Source organism: Gracilinanus agilis, chromosome 1 (genome assembly GCF_016433145.1).
Source record: "Gracilinanus agilis isolate LMUSP501 chromosome 1, AgileGrace, whole genome shotgun sequence".
NCBI classification, from domain to species: domain Eukaryota; kingdom Metazoa; phylum Chordata; class Mammalia; order Didelphimorphia; family Didelphidae; genus Gracilinanus; species Gracilinanus agilis.
In genome coordinates, this window is record NC_058130.1 from 59,479,936 (window position 1) to 59,497,643 (window position 17,708).

General features: G+C 41.0%; 1 protein-coding gene across 1 annotated transcript in view; it reads left to right on the forward strand.

Moving 5' to 3' along the window:
- Window positions 1–17,708, forward strand: part of GRIP2 (glutamate receptor interacting protein 2) — a 468,329-nt gene that overhangs the window by 349,594 nt on the left and 101,027 nt on the right. The window contains exons 3-5 of the mRNA XM_044676082.1: window positions 11,034–11,169; window positions 14,323–14,468; window positions 17,613–17,699. Coding sequence (XP_044532017.1) covers window positions 11,034–11,169; window positions 14,323–14,468; window positions 17,613–17,699 — 369 coding nt within the window. The remainder of the gene's footprint in view (window positions 1–11,033; window positions 11,170–14,322; window positions 14,469–17,612; window positions 17,700–17,708) is intronic.

The following is a 17,708-nucleotide window of genomic DNA, read 5'->3' on the forward strand; positions in this document are numbered from 1 at the left end:
AGGAAGGAAGGAAGGAAGGAAGGAAGGAAGGAAGGAAGGAAGGAAGGAAGGAAGGAAGGATGGATGGATGGGAGGACGGAAGGGAGGAAGGAAGGAAAAGAAAAAGGTAAGAAGATAGGGATTACTTCTACCTTGGGGAAGAAGGAAGGGTTTCATGGAAGAGATAATATTTGAACTTAGACTTGACAACTGAAAAGTGCCTCAATAGAAAACGATGTGGGAGATCCAAAGGACAGGCATCTCTGGGTATGAGGAACTGCTTTGCTGAAAGGAATGGGGATGAGAGAGAACAAAGCAGGACAAAATATCAGGGAAAGACATTGATACAACAGCTGATCTCATACTACTCAACCTCATCAAAGCCATTCTCTGGCTCCTTTTGGGAAAGGATTCTTGGAGACCAGAGAAGGAGAGGTGAAAGGTCCCATGACAATTCAGCAGTTTGTGAGATTCTAAGAGAAAAGCCTAGAAAAGAATATTCCATGTGTCTAATCTATGGTGGCTAATGAGAAAGGGGAGTGGAATCCAACATGGAACTGTATGAGTGGTGGAGCTCTGATCCCACCACATCAAGCATTGATTAAGCGTCTACTCATGTTGTGTTGTAAGCCCTGTCAGGAATACAAGAAAAAGATTCATGTCCTTGGAGAGCATAGAGTCTCCTTCTGGAAAATATGATTGTTATCAAACAACTTGGGAACAACACAAAACAGAATGAGGCATAAAACTATATATGACATTGGTTCCATTTCCCTCATGTTACACAAGAGATAATTGATGTCTAGAGAAGGAATGGTGACTTAGTAAACAAATAGTAGATCTAGAAGTAAAGCCAGGTTCCTCTGACTTCCAATCTACTGTCCTTTTCATTATACTACAGTGGAAAAGGAATCAGAAAGGGTTCAGAGAAGAGATAATCTGGCAGAAGGATGGTCAGTGATGGCCTCGATTTTCCACTTTGAGTAGGAGGTTAAGTCATCTGTCAAATGTCTGGGGTGTGTGTGTGTGTGTGTGTGTGTGTGTGTGTGTGTGTGTGTGTGTGTTTATGTAAAATCAGGAAGTTAAACTTGAATGAAAGAAGATAATAAAAGGAGAAAGGGCTTGAAGCCATCATAGAGAATGAGATAGGAAGTTAATAAAAGCCAAGTGAAAGGATCATTGAAGACCAGCAGTTGACCAGTGGGGGTTGTATAGCCTGAATTTGTAGGTAGGTGAAATCAGCATTATTTTGTCAGTGATCCTTTGCAGTTCTGAGCTAAAAGGAGGAACAAGATAGTGAGGAAAATTCTCAGTCTGATTGTAGCTGTAGATTGCTGGGGGAGAAGGAGAGCGAAGGAGGAGGCAGTACATTATAACTCCCTGCCAGACATCTCCAACTCAATGCCCCAAATGGAGGTCATTATGTTCCCCACTGAACCCTCCCCTTCTTCAGATTGTCCCATTTCATTGGAGATCCCCATCATCCAGTCACCCATGCCCAAAAGGGCAGCCATGTGGTCTAGCTGATGGAGTTTTGGACTTGCAGTGAGGAAGACCTGAATTCTAACAACACCCCACATTTTTGGTAGCTTTGTGATTCTCATTTCTCTGCCTTAGTTGACTTACAAGTCATATAGCCTTAACATCTTGTATTCTCTAGGTTCTTCCTTTTCCCTCATGCCCTAGCTATATCCAGTTAGTTTCTGAATCTTGTTAGTTCAAACTCAAAAATACACCTTTGCTTCTATCCTTTCTTTTTCTTTTCTTAAAAAACAAAACAAAAAAAAAACCTTGCCTTCTGTCTTAGAATCAATACTGTGTAGTGGTTCCAAGGCAGAAGAGCTGTAAGGGCTAGGCAATGGGAGTTAAGTAACTTGCCCAGGGTCACACAGCTAGGAAATGTCTTAGGCCAGATTTGAACCTAGGACCTCCCTTCTGCCTCTGGGTCTGGCTCTCAATCCATTGAGACACCTAACTGTCCCTATCCCTTCTTTTTCTACCCACTTTCATCACTAACTCCAGTTCAGTTTTCATTTGGGCTATCACATCACCCTATTAAAAGGCTCCTTTCCAGTCTCCCTCCTTGCCAATAAAATTCTACATAGATATCAAAATAATCTTAAAGTCCAACCATTTTATGCCCCTTTCAAGAAACTTCAGTGTCTTCCTATTGCCCCTATGATGAAGTAATGGCTCTTTGATTTGGTTTTTAAAAGCTCTTTACAATCTAGTTCTAGGCTACTACTCAAGGTTTTTATTGTATACCGCTCTCTCCTTCTCTCTACTCCAGCCAAATTTGCCTACTTGTACCCTAAACTAGGCTACAAATCCAAACCTCTGAACAGACTATTTTCCATGCGTAAAATGTAGCCCTTTCTCATTGCCTACTGCAGAATCCCTAGTTTCCCTCAAAACAATTGGTGATAAGACTCTGAACTAGAGTCTCTCAACTTTTAGCTATTCTGAACTAGGTTAGCAGCTGGATAACGTGTAATAAATTTTCAACAGCTTTTTGCCCCAAATGATTTAAGTAGCCACACCTTTAGTTATCTGGAAAATGCACATATTGGACACATAAACTCCTCATTGTCAATAATATCAGGTCACTGAAGTGTTATTATCCTTTTATTGTTATGAAATGTAATATTCTGTGTAATAAATGTTTAGGTAATATTTTAAGGTTTAGAAAATACTTTCCATTCCTTATTTCATTTAATCCTCACAACGACCCTGTAAGGTAAATAGTTAAAAGTATTCTTTAGCCTATTTTACAGAGGAAGAAGATAAGTCTCAGAAAAGTTAAGGGATTCGCCCATTGTGACAGTACATGCAGGACTGGGATTCATACTTGACGTTAGTCAGTCTAGTACAACATGTGAATATTTAGGAGGGTGAGGATGGTTTTGGGAATACATGCTACCCGTCCAAATCTAGCTTACCCAAGTACCCCAACCCATGCTAAGATTTCCCCTCACTCACCTTCTTCTATTGCTTACCATTTCCTACTATCCATTGGGAACTCATTGGGTAGTGAGCTCCTGCTTGGCCTTGTGACATCTCCCCTTCAGTTAGTAATTCTTTTGACACCTTTACCTTATCTTAGAATCAATACTAATTATTGGTTCCAAGGCAGAAGAGTGATAAGGGCCAGGTAATGGAGGTTAAGTGACTTGTCCAGGGGTGACAGAGCTAGAAATTGTCTGAGGATAGATTTGAACCCAGGACTTCCCATCTCTGGACCTCACTCTCTATCTACATAGCTGCCTAGCTACTGCCAATACTTACTTCTTTTGTGCCTCCATCACTGTTGTGGTCTGTTTCTGACTCCATTACTGGTCATATGTGCTGTTTGAGGACAAGACTACAGCATCGTTCCTCTCTGCCCCCAACCTCCTCACTGAAGGCTTGCCCATAATAAGTGTTAAGTAACTCCTCATAGATTGGGTTATAATAGGCAGCAAGTGGATAATGGGTCTGAAAGCCAGTGAGATGGTCCTTTGAACACGGAGCATTATGAATTATCTGAGTGTCTATAGCATGAACCTCTCTCAGTTGAACATCATCTGTGGAGTACTTAGGCTAAGAATATTTGCCTAAATAAATAAGGAAGCAAAGTAATGGGTCCAAACTCCAACTCAAATATACTTCCTCTAGGAATCTTTCCTTTTGAGGAGTTTTTAGAGTCCTAAGATAGCTCCCCCTCCTCCCCATGCCAGAAGAGATCTCTTTGTAAGTGTTCATTGAAGCTGACGGGAATCCCACTGAGGGAATGCTAACCTCCTTGGGACAGTGGGGATGAGGGACTGGGTAACGGATAGATACCATCCGATCCAAATAACCAATGGTTTGGGGGACTGATGCTGCTGCCATCCTTCGTTTATCCCAGCCAGGAGCACAGTCAAGTCCCTGGCCTGCGGACTGACTAGATTTTTCTATTTTAGACTTTTGTATTTTTGCATTTACATTTGTATTTAGACAGTTCCTGAACTTGGCAGTGCATCAGAACTCTTGGGTGAGGGCTGTGAACTTCCCAAATGAGATGTCAACAGGCAAACAGGGACCTGCTGTGCATGGTGGGAGGGCCAGGAAGGGAGAGGAAAGTGGGCTCTCTTCCATGACTTTGGCCACATCCATCGAGTTCTCAATCTTACAAAGGCAGAGACACAAAAGGCAGCCAGATGAGATGTGTGAAAGACAGCCTGTGTATGCCTCTGTATGCTTCTGTATCTGCCTGTACATGGCTGTTCATGCTTAATTTTGTACAAATCTGTATATTACCACATAAGGGCACTAGCGTGCCTTCTGTTTGTGTGTACATCTCTTCAAGAACTCAGAGGCAACTTCAAGGTATGATGAATCACTGAAATTGGACTTTGGTGGAGACCCCTTGTTATTAATTTCTAGAAGAAAAAACTCTTATTGGCCTAAAGTGAGTAGCAACAGAGGGATGGAAAGGAAGGGAATAGCTGCTGGAATGAGGCAGAAGGAGACAGTCAATCTGGGTTCACTAGTACAGAAAGTCAGACAAACTATAGATAACCCAGAGAATCATGAGGTTTAGAGCTAGAAGGCACCTCTGTTGTTGTTGAATCATTTGAGCTATGTCCAGTTCTTTGTGATCCCATTTTGGGAGTTTCCTTAACAAACATTCTGGAATGGTTTGCATTTCCTTCTCTCACTTGTTTTACAAACGAGGGAACTGAGGCATACGGGATTAAGTGATTTGCCCAGGATCACCCAGCTAGTAAGTGTCTGAGGCCAGATTTGAACTTAGGAAGAAAAGTCTTTCTGTGATCCTACACCCAGCACTCTAGCCACTGCACCACCTAGAGAGCCTCAAAACCAAGCCCTCTCATTTTAGAGGGAGAAACAGAGAAGTTTAAGTGACTTTTCAAAGATCATATAGATAGTAAATAGTAGAAGAGAGATTTAAGGTTTGAGGGTTGAGTTCTTTGAATCAAAGATTAGAAGTTAGTCTTGCAGGACTTGCATCTCAGTGGATATCTACTCTCATGTAGATACTGGGGGTCCATATCATCTAATACCACACTTCCTGAGCCCCCACCAATATGTTTACTTTTAATCATTAGTCAAAGAACACAATTAGTTCCAAACAAAGTATTTCATGCATAGTAAGAAAAGTTGAAAAGCAAAGCAAAGAAAAGAAAAGAAAAGAAAAAAGAGAAGAGAAAAGGAGAGAAGAGAAAAGAAGAGAAAAGAAAAGAAATGTGCCCCATGAACTTTGAGCTTACCCTTCCACAAATACACATAATATTTGAAGGAAGAATGAAAACACATAGGGACACCCAAGGAGAAGCACACCTGTAGGAATTATATATGGTCAGGGCATACACATGCAAAGATAGACACATAAAGAACAAGTGTGGCCAAGAGTTAGTCCATGTGAAATCACTATGGTCATCAATGTTTATGGTCCAGATTAAATTCTTCAAATCCTGATTGGGGTGTAGAGTAGGAATAGGGAGAATATAATTACTTGCATTGCACTAACACACACACACGTGCATGCACACACACAAATGGGTGTATACATCTTCTGTTTTTACCTTGAAAAGTAGAGACCAACATCTTTCTGAGTAGGCTCTCTGCAATCTCAAGCAAGGATAGGGCTCAGCTGAGAACTCTGAAAAGTGCCATGATAGACAATTCTTGCAACCCAGTGTGCCCACCCCTCCCTTCCCACCAGTGGTACAAAATGCTGACCGTTTGCTTAGAGACAGGAGAGATTTAGCTCTCTGGCAGGTGACCCTTTCCTCTCTGGGAAATGTTCTGCTGAGGGCCAAAATCAATGCCTTCCATTCTTTGGCTCTGACACCAGGTAATTCTGCCTTTAGCATAAGGTGACAGCTCGTTTTCTTTGCAAGTGAATTTACTACTCAAGGCAAATTAGACTAATGGTCTTGGCTGCCAGAGACCTCAGTATAGCTGGATGGACTTCAAACTGCCTGCTTGCATCTGCACACTTTATTTCACTGGGGCCTGCCTTAATTCAATTTCAAGTCAACAAACATTTATTTAGCACCTACTACCTATGAAGTACTGTGCTAGGGAAACAAAAATTCAAACCAACAAGCCTAGTCCCTGCCTTCCTGGAACTTGCATTCTACCCAGGACAAGAGTATGGCATAAGGACTCAACATTTACATAAATGAAGAAATATAGATCCTGTTGCAAGTTCAAATCCCAATTCTGCTCTTAACAGCCTGGATGATCATGACCATGTCAGCCTCTCTGGGTTTTAATTTCTTCATATGTAAAATGATGGGCTTGGACTAAGGGCCCTTATATTCTGAATCTGTGGTCTTAGGACATTAATATAAAATAATTTCCAAAGGCGATGAGGGATAATAACTGAGGGAAATCTAACAAGGCTTTATTAGGAAGTGGCATGTGAATTAGATTTTGAAAGAAACTAGATGTCTTTAGAAGTGGAGGTGAGAAAGGGGTGCATTTCAGACATGGAGAACCACTTGTGGAAAATCACTCTCAGGCAATTGTTCAGCAAATAATATTCAGTACTTACTGTATGATAGGTCCTGTGGTGAATAGTGGAAATATGAAGAAAAGCAAAGTTTTGGAAGAATAAAGATATATAGGGAATAGCAAGGGAGTGAAGGGGAGTAATATGAAATAAGACTGAAAAGGTATGGGGAGAAGCCAGAGGATGGAGTGATATAAATATCAGGCTGAGTATATTGTTTTTTATCACAGAAATTTATAGGAAGGTCCTAAAGATGTTTTAGTGAGAGGGTAGCATGGTCAGATTTGTGGCTTATGAAAAACAAAATGGCAGTCATGGAGAAGATAGACTGGAAGCAGGGAAACTAGTTAAGAAGCCACTGCAATAGCTCAGATGAGAGGAAACAAGGGCCTGAGCCACAGAAGAGGCTGGATGAGTGGAGAGAAGGGAGCAGGTATGAGATACATTATGGACACAAGATTGGGAACCAAAATGGTACAGTGAAAGGAAATAGTGCAGTCAGCTCCCATTCACAAATTCTTCTAAACTAATCTAGAAAATGCAAGAGATTTAAATTCCTAAAAACAAATCGAGAAGAAAGATGTAATAAGATATGGACTATATGAATACCATGACCCTAAAATAGAGCCTACACATTATATTTCAAGAAATCTTAAAATTGCCCAAATCTCTTAGAACTAGAAGACAAAGCAGAAATAGAAAGAATCCACTGATCACCTTCTGTAAGAAACCCCAAAATGCAAACACCTAAGAACATTATTGTCAAAATCCAGAGCCTATAGGTTAAAGCAAAAAAGCAGACAGGAAGAAAGACTTTAAGAACCAAGGATCCACCATCAAGATCACATACAATTTAGCAGACACCAGTATAAAGGAACAGAAAGCTTGAAATATAATACTCTAGAAGGCAAAAGATATGGGCTTACAGCCAATAATAACTTATCCAGCAAATCCAAGCATAATGCTATTGCGAGAAAAATAGATTTTTTTAATGGAAGAAAGGATTTACACGCATTCTTGATTTTAAAAAAAACCTGAATGGTAGAGAAGTTTTGAAATTCAAAAACAGGTATAAAGAAAAACATAAAAAGGTAAACTTGAATGAACAGTGATAAAAGATCAAACAAGGATGAATTGTTTACACCCAAAGATGAAGAGATGATACATGTGTCACCTCTGATCCCTATCAACATTGGAGTTCATAGAGAGAGTCCTATTAGGTAAGGCCTAGGAGTGGTCCTCTTATGTCTCAACTTTAAGAAAATAAAGGAAAGAGGAAGAAGAATACAAGATGGTCAGGAGGAAGGATGGTTAGGGAAAATTATTTCATGTGATCAGAGTGCAGAATAGATATCTAAACAAACAAAGGGGATGTAGGGGAACCTACAGACCCTAAAACTTCACTTTTTTTGAGTTGGTCAAAAGAAGGAAGAGGACACAAAGATTTGGGCACAGAAATACATTTCATCTAACAGGTAATTAGAAGGGAAATGGAAGGAGTGGAGAGAGGAATTAAAAGGATTGAGGAAGGATTTAGTGATAAGCAGCACAAACTCTTAAGGATAGAAATTTAAAGGAATGTCCATAAATTAGGGAACAAATGAACAAGTTATGTTAAATATATGTGATGAAATACTTTTGTACCATTCTATTATTAGTGTAATGACCATCTATGAAATGAGAGGGACTAATGAAATATTCTACCCATATCCTAATAGGGAAATGAAAGACTCAGAGTCCAGAATGAGACAAGTAGGTTTTTTTTTGGTCAAAACCAATGTGGAAATTTGTTTTGATTTGCTATTTATGTATATAATGAGTTTTTTTTCTTGTGTTCTCAAATGAGTGAGGGGGATTGGGTTGGAAGAGTGAGAAGGAAGATCATGGCTGATTAAAACAAATAAAATGTTTTGTATTTTTTAAAAAGAAATGACAATACTTGGCAACTGCTTGATTATGAAGACTGAGCTGATGATTCCAGCACTGTAAATGTGGGTAATTGGAAGGGTGTCAGTGTACTCAACAGAAATAGAAAAGTCTGGAAGAAAGATGAGTTATAGGACCTCTAGACTGAGTTCTCTTTAGACAAGGTGAGTTTGATATGTCTAAAAGCAATGTCTACAGTGTTCCTGGCTTTTACAATATTTGAGTTCATCAGAGAGATTAAGGCAAGATGTACAGATCTGGGAATCATCTTCTTTGAGTTGATTCCTTTCTCTACTTTGGTAAGTAACAGCATGTGATAGAAAGAGTATAGAGTTTTGAGTTAGGCAGATTTGATTTGGAATTTGAGTCTACTACTAACAAGTCACTTGATGTCACCAAGCCCCAGTTTGTCCACTGCTAAATTAAGGGGTTAAACTAGTTCAGGGGTTCTTAACCCTTGGGGGGGATATGAACTCCTTTGGAAATCTGCTGAAATCTATAGCTCTTTCTCAAAATAAATGCAGAGGGGCCAGCTAGGTGGCTCATTGGATAGCATGTCAGGTCTAGAGACTGGAGGTCCTAGGTTTCAATCTAGCCTAAAATACTTCCTGACTATGTGACTCTGAGTCAGTCACTTAATCCCCATTGCCTAGCTCTTACTCTTCATGTAAGGATTTTAAAAAATAATTAAAATGCATAAATAAAATACATCAAATTACAAAGGAAAGCAGTTATGATGAAATGGAGTTTATCTATCTATTGCAAGTTTTTGGATCCCAGGTTAATAACCTCTGGTTAGCTGATCTCTAAAGTCCTTTGAAACTAAATCCTATGAATTAAAATGAAAATGTCATGGTTTTCATAGTTGTAAGAAGCTTTAAAATTCATCTATTCCAATCCCCTCATTTTGTAGGTAGGGGAACTGAAGCCCATATGGGTTAAGATCCCTGGCCAAGGTCACAAGTAGTAAGAGGCAGAGGTAGAATTCAAACCCAAATCCTCAGACTCAAAAATTCAGTGTTCTGATATTGCAAGGGAATCATTCTATAAGCACTTATTGATTACCTACTGTTTCTTCTACTGAAGTAGATACAAGACATTGTGTGTCCGTTTGGGAAGGCAGGATCAACGCTGTTCAAACAACAACCAGGAAATGGTTACAGGCCTTGTATAATCGAATCTTAGGATGTGGGGTTCACATTTGGGGTGCTGAAGGAGAAAGTCTTTAATAAAAAAGATCAATCGGAGTTACTGTAATGAAAGAAACCTTCATGGAAGACGTGGGATTAAAGCTGTGCCTTAAATGATAGAATTTAGATAGAGGGGAGAAGAAAAGTATTCCACTGGGTAGAAGAAAGATCATAGGACTTAGAAATGAAAGGATGTTGGAGGTCATCAAGCACACCCTTTCTCTTTTTTATAAAGGAGGAAACCAAGACCCCCAAGAAGTTAAGCCATTTGACCAGTCACAAAAATAGTTAGTGAGCAGAGCCGGGTTCTGGGCCAACATCTTTTCACTGTCAATCCAGGACTCCCTTCACTAGTCATATGAACAAAGATGCGAGCAGGAGTGGTCAGTGAGTGCATGAGAAATGATGAAGATCACCCTGGCCCAAAGAGTTAAAAAATTAAAGGCTATGAGACTGGAAAGATGAGATGGGTTCAGCTGGTAGAAGGCTTTGAATGTCAGACCACTTAATAAATATTGACCAAATTGAGTTATTTTGGCAACAGGTAGTAGAGAAGAGACTAGAGAACGGAGAGGGTGGAGGAACAAGAGGATCAGCCAGGAGGCTGTTACAGTAATCCAGGCAGGAGGTTTTCTAATGTACTGGAAAGTCTTTTAAAAATATTGAAGAAATATGCAAATGTGGGCCATTATCATTATAATGTTATTACAATCATGTCACAAATATCTGAATTCTCATTTCAGAGTGATTTTTGTCCCAGACTCAGTTTGGAGGCAGGAAATAAATGTACCCATGAGAAATGAGTGGTTTTTGTCAGGATCTGAAGGAAAATGTATAAAGAAGTAGGATCCTTCAAGGCCCCCAAGGCCCTTGGCATTTACCAGATCCATTGCCACCCCATTCTTATTTCTCACTTGGTCAGAGGTATGGTGGTAATTTGAGTCTTCCTGTATTGGGCCCTCCGTTGTTGCTGACACATGGGCAATGTTGTAGCTACTGGTAAGTACTCAGCCAAGACTAGCAGAGACTTCTTTTAATTTTTTCTAGAGGGTTTGAGTGCTTGGAGGAAAGCTGGATGAAGTGGGGAGGAATCCCACCTTTTACCTAAATACCATAGATCTGCTTCCCTGTTGTTCAGAAGAATCTAAGTTCCTTGAAGTTAAGGAACCGTGAGACGTTTTGTCTTTATATTCCTAGCAGAGTCTTGCACAAAGTAGGCATTTCATGCATGTTTGGTGAATTGAATTCCCCAACCCTCCTCTACTCCCTGGCCAATTTTCCATTCTGCTTATTTCCAACAAGGCCATGGTTTGTCCCCATTGGTCTGTCACTCTTTGGTCTTGTCCAGTTTGGGAGGCTGTCCCTTTCTGCTGATGAACTTTTCTAATCAATGGGTTTTTTGCATTCACATCACCCAAATGCTTTTTTATTTCCAGAGGAGTTCCGAGGGGTCACCATTGTGGAACTAATCAAGAAGGAGGGTAGCACGTTAGGGCTAACCATCTCCGGTGGCACCGACAAAGATGGAAAGCCCAGAGTCTCCAACTTGAGACCTGGTGGACTAGCAGCCAGGTAAGATGGTTTATCTATTGTTAGTTATGATTGGAGCAGGGGTGAGGGGAAAGGAAGGAAGGAAAAGACAGGGAGAGGATGGACTGAGTCTCTAACAAAATATCTTTTACCAAATCATAGAATATCAGAACTAGAAGGGACCTGAGAACACAGAATGTCAGCACTAGGAGGAATCTTCAAGTATAAAATTCTAGCTTTGGTATGGGCCTTAGAACACAGAATGTAAGAGTTTGGGGGAAGGTGAGCCACGGATTAGACCTGAGAACATAGAATATTAGAAGTGGGAAGGAATATGGAATATTAAAGCTGGAAGGGATCTTAGAACAGAAGAGCTGAAAGATAGATCATGTAGGGCTCTATCCACTCTCTGCACTCCATTCTTTCCCAGATTTGAAAACCAGGACTCAGGGAAGGGTAGTGCTTTGTCCCAAATACTAAGAGTTAATGGCAGTTCCCAGATTAGAACCCAAGGTTCTCAACTTCGGTTCCTTTACCTCACCTTGCTACTTTCCCTGGGTGAGAGAGATAGCAATAATGCCTTGTATTTATGGAGCACTTTAAGACTTGTAAAGCACCTTACATATGTTATCTTGAGTGATCCTCACAATTTATCATCCCTTAGAAGAATCTGAGCCTGGGAAAAGCAAAGTGACTGACTAATAAGTGTCTGAGGTGAAATTTGAACACAAGTCTTCCTTTCTCCTAGTAGAGTACACTGTATACCTTACCAATAAGGGATAAATTTAATGTTTCCTTGTTTGCTTTTATACATCCTGCTGAATCCAGGATTGTTTCATCTTATTTTTTCTCTCTAATTCTAAACTATGCTTGAAGATATTTCTTAGACATGGTTCTATGGTCTAGTCACTAGATTATGTTTATTTTTCCTTGGAGAGGTTGGGGATGGGGTACAGAGACAGAGACAGAGAGAGGAAAGAAGAGAAAGAGAAAAGGAGAAGAAAAAAGGGAAGGGAGAGAAAGAAGGAGAGGAGAGAGAGAAAGGGAGAAAGAGAGAGAGAGAGGGAGAGATGGGGGAAGGGAAGGGAAGAAATTATTTTTATGATGGTAAAACTAAGACACAGCATATGAAAGGAATTTTTCCTCCAATTCCCTCAGTCAAATCAACAAGCATTTATTTCACCCTTGCTATGTGCCAGGCACTGTGCTAAGTCCTTGTAACACAAATACAAGCAGAAAGAAAGCGTGAATCAATGACCCAACTGTAGCTTCTTCTCTCTTACTTCCAGGGTAGCTCCCAGTTCTTTGTCACTAATTTAAGCAAGCTCTTTAACTGCTTGTTAGCCCTAAGCAAAGCGTCAAAGAGAGTGAAATTGGGCTGCCCTCAGCTCTCATTTCTATACTCTTCTCCTAGATTCCAGTTGTTCCCTTGTGTGCCCCAGACTATTGCCCATTGCTCTCCTCTGCTGTGCTTTCTCCCATAGTTTTAGGAGAAGGGTGGACTGAGAAGCCTTAAGGAAATGAAATGGTTTTGTATCTGAAGGGATGTTTGGTGGCAAAGGGAGCAGATATCTGGGGATCCCCAGACTGCAGAACTCTATTGTAGGAAAGCTACAATAACACAGATTTCAATGTAAGGAAGAGGTTCTGAACAATACGAATTGTCCAGCAGTAAAACACACTGCCTCTCTATATATAGATGTTGAATATTCTTTCATTAGAGATGTGTAAGCACCCAGTGAAACTCAAAGAAATATATTCTAGGTGAATTTTATGTTCTGTGACTCGTGTTCCTAAAAATGCTTTGTAGACTGTAAAGCAACCCACAGACATAAGGGGGCCTGTCCTTCCACTATTTGAGTTTAATTTTTTTCTGGATGATTTTGGTTTTTTCCCATCTTCCCAAGAGTGCCTGCAATCAAAACTGACACTCCTGGGACTCTGGACATGCATGTAGAAGCATCCAATGTCCAAATTGCACAGGGCTTCAAATGGGACTTTGGAAACCAACTGGTCCAACCCCACTGCCCATTTTATAGAAGGGGAAACAGAACTGAAAGAGAGCTGCCCCAAATCACAGTTAGTCTATGGCAGAACCGAGACTAGAACCCAAATTTTCTGTGATGTAAGCATTCTAGACCTATCAAGACAGTGCATATCTAGTCCAGGGCATTTCCCTCTAGACCACGAATACTCCAAGTGTCATTTAACACTTTATTGGGAATATCTAGAATTTATCTAGAATTCATGAGAGCCATGGGTGTGGAAGTGTGGGAGCTGTTTGGAAATGTGGGACATCAAATTAGCACTGCTGCCTCATTAGCAGAGCTACACATACAATGTGAGAGCAAATGGGAGAGATGGGCAAATCATGAACACACCTAAAATTCTGTTCATTAGTTAATAGTTCTACTTGCCCCAACTCTGTCCCTCTCCCATTCTGCCTTTCTCCCATTATTTGCCTGTTTTTTATCTCTGGTTCTCCATCTTCCTGCCTTCCCCTTTCATTTTCTGTCTCCATCTCTGCTTGTCTCTTTCTCTATTTCTGTCTCTCTTCCTCTCTTCCTCCTTCTCTGCCTTTTCTCTTTCCATCCTCTCTTCTTCTCTCTCCCTCTACACACACACACACACACACACACACACACACACACACACACACACACACACAGAGTTGCCCCTGATGAAACAAAGTCAGTGTTGAGAACCAATGGCTTCCATTGTGGTTTTGTTGATTCATAGAATTGCAGAGGTGTATGGACCTTTAGTCTGTAGTCTACATCCTGATTTGGACCCTTACTAGCTTGAGCATTGCTTCTGTAAAATGGGCAGTTGGATTCAACCAGTTGATTTCTAAAGTCTCATCCAGCTTGGACATCGGATGATTCTACTCATAACGTTCAGAATCCCAGGAGTGGATGGCAGGCACTCTTGGGAAGATGAAAAAAGATAAAGTCATCTAGAAACAAAATAAGAATCCAAGAGCCCTTGAGCAAGTCATTTAATCTATCTTAGCCTCCATTTCCTCATATGTAAAATGGGAACCCAAACAGTCCCCACCTCACAGGGATGATTGAGGATCAAAGAAAATAGGATGAGTATTTTGCAAACCTTAAAGCACTATAATCATGCGAGTTATCATTTTAATTGAAGTAACAGGTCTTTGCATAATCCAGTGTTATTATGCTTTATTTCCAGAAGTGACCAGTTAAATGTGGGGGATTACATCACGTCCGTGAATGGGATTCACCTGACCAAACTGCGCCATGATGAGATCATCAGCCTGCTGAAGAATGTAGGGGAACGAGTGGTGCTGGAGGTGGAGTACGAGCTCCCCCCTGCTGGTGGGTGGCTTCCTGGCGTCTCCCTGGGCTTGAGAGTGTTTGCTGGGGTCAAGCATATGGGCGCCAACACAATTTGGGTTAATAGATGGGTTTCTGGTCAAGAGAGTCAGGTAGAAGTGAATGCTCAAAGATCCAGGCAGAAGACCAGAGCCTCAAAAGGCTCATCAGGGGCCAGGAAGTTGCAGGTCAGGAATTTGGTCAGCAGGAGAAAGTTGGTATGGTCCAGTAGAAAGAACAATGGATTTGGAAACAGAAGATTGAAGTTCAATACTGGAGTCTCCCACTGTCTATGCTGCCTTGGACAAGCCAACTCATCTGTCCAGGCCTCAGTTTCCTCATTTGTAAAGTGAGCGGGTGGATTAAATAGCCTCTAAGACCTTTTCCAGGTCTAATTCTTTGATGCCGTCTATAATACTATCTGTATGACCTTGGGTAAGTCATTTAATTTTCTCAGGCCTCAGTTTCCTCATCTATAAAATAAGGAGATTAGACCAAGTGGCTTCCAGTTCTAGGTTGATGATGCTAATGTCCTATTAAACCCATGTCATGCATAATGCAGAGATAGGTACATGGGGTAGTGGATAGAAGGCTGGTCTTGGAGGCAAGAAGACTTGAATTCAAATCCTGACTCTGATGCATAAATACATAGGAATACAAAGTGTTATGGCTTAGATGAGGGAGAGATTATCTCCAAGAAGAGTTGGGTTCAGAATCCAGGGAAAAGGGGGAGGCTTGCAGAGAGTGGCATTTGAGCTAGGCTGTGAATGATGAGCGAGATATCAACCTGCAGAGATTCAGTGAAGCTAGAGGCAGTGGAGTAGACTTCTGAACACTGGAAATAGTCTCAATCAGGGAAGCTGGGCAGATGAGAGGTAGGTTGAGAAACACAAGGAAAGGGCAATATCTGAGTAAGCAGCAAGTCAAGGATCTACGAGAGGCAGTTGAGGTGGGGTCCCACTTCCACCAAGGACTTCTTATGCCTTCTTCCTCTCCAGTCACAGGCAGTCCTGAGCTCCTCTTCATTGGAATTTTCTAGGGAGGAATTTGCAAGGGAATGAGGGATGAATCTTCATGTTATGTGATAATTTAAGGAGTCTTCAGGTGGCCAAAAGATACCAACTCTGGACTCTGACATTCACATGAGTATCTTGGGCATCCCTGGCCCTTCACCTTCACTTTATAGATTTTAGACTTGCAAGTTCTACCCCCAAGAGACCTCTTATTTGTACTGGACACATTGCCTATGAGGTGGGTATGCATCACCCCAAAACACTGATCCACCAGCTTTCTTTATAGATTCAGGCAAGTCTCAAGAATGTTGCCTCAGCATCCCCCACCCTCTCCCCTATTCTTACCTCTGTTTTAAACAGGTTTGAAGTAGTAAGAGGTAACTGGTGGCACAGTGATTGGAGTGATGGACTTGGAGTCAAGAAGACCTGAGTTCAAATCCAGCCTCAGACACTTCCTAGATGTGTGACCATATGCAAGTCACTTAACCTCTGACTGCCTCAGCTTTCTCATCTCTAAAGTGGAGAAAATAATAGCGCCTACCTCCCAGAGATGTTACAAGGATCAAATGAGATAATGTTTATAAAGCACTTAGCCTGGAATTTAGCAGGCACTATATAAATGTTAACTATTATTATTCTCCGGGCTTATTCATGCATTAATAAAAATCACTCCTTCTGCTAAGGGCACAGTTCTTATATTCCTGGATTTGCTGACCTTTCTGCCTTCCTGTTTCAAGAGAGAAAATGCCCTGAACCTACAAAGATCTCCTTCCTTTGGTTAATCAACAGGCAGTACCTAATGCAATAATGTTAGAAGTTGTGATGACCTGAAATATAGTCAATCATCGAAGAGGCATTAAACATCAGACCCTGTGCTAGCCTCTGGGGAAACAGAAACAAAATGAAACTCTGCTGTAGAAACAGCACTCCAGAATTTTCTTAGTTGTACTTCTAGAGAGATTAACATCACTGCAGAGGCCTATAGGCATAACAGATATTATGAATTATGAAGAAACTATGGGTGTGATAGCTAGGTGGCACAGTGGATAGAGAGCCAGACCTGGAATCAAGAGGACCTAGGTTCAAATTGGTCTCAGATGCTTCCTAATTGTGTGATCCTGGGCAAGTCACCTAACCATGATTACCTAGCCCTTGCCCTTCTGTCTTAGAGTCATTAATAAGATAGAAAGTAAAGGTTTTCAAATAAAGAAGGAAGGAAGGAAGGAAGGAAGGAAGGAAGGAAGGAAGGAACGAAGGAACGAAGGAACGAAGGAAGGAAGGAAGGAAGGAAGGAAGGAAGGAAAGAAATATGGGAAAATGTGTTCCCATGGAAGAATGCTTTCACATAGGCAATATTCCTAGAATATTCCAATCACTACTTGTTCACTGTGTCCCAAGCCTTCATCAATGTCTTACTAGATTTGTCTTTCCTTTAAAAAAGAAAAGAAAGGGATTGAGGGACCTCATGATATCAATCCATGCAGATGACAGAGACCTGGGGACAACATTATCCTTCCTCTCTCATAATACAGAGATTCTTGACTACTACAAAGCCTGAAGAGAAAAAAGGTCAAGCCAGGAAGGAATATACCATCCAATAGTTTCCTATTTTAATTGATTACTCTTGCTAGCTAGATGATAAACTCAACTTTTTTTTAACCCTTATCTTCCATCTTAGAATCACTACTGTGTATTGGTTCCAAGGCAGAAGAAAGGTAAGGGCTAGGCAATGGGATTTAAGTGACTTAACCAGGGTCACACAGCTAGGAAGTGTCTGAGGCCAAATTTGAACCCTGGACTTCTGTTCTCTAGGCCTGGCTCTTAATCCACTGAGCTACCTAGCCTCCCCAATTCAATTTTTTCTATTGACTTCAATGCAAGTGTTGTCAGTACTCTTGGCATTTGAACACCTAGAGGCAAAACTTTTATTTGTCCAACCCTAGTTATAACTCTGGGCTGGTAACATCCATTCTCAAGGCCTTAATTTCCTATTTTGTTAAGCAGGGGAAGGGGCTAGGACTAAGCTTGCTTCTGACTCCGAGATTTCACGATTCAACCACAGTTTGAAGGGTTCCTGTTTCAAAGGCCCAAGAGGCCGTTGGAGTAAAAGAATACTTCTGTGTTTCTCCCACAGCCCCGGAGAACAGCTTAGGAATTATCCCAAAGACCATCGAGGTCTCCTTGTATAAGGAAGGCAATAGCTTTGGCTTTGTACTCAGAGGTCAGTACC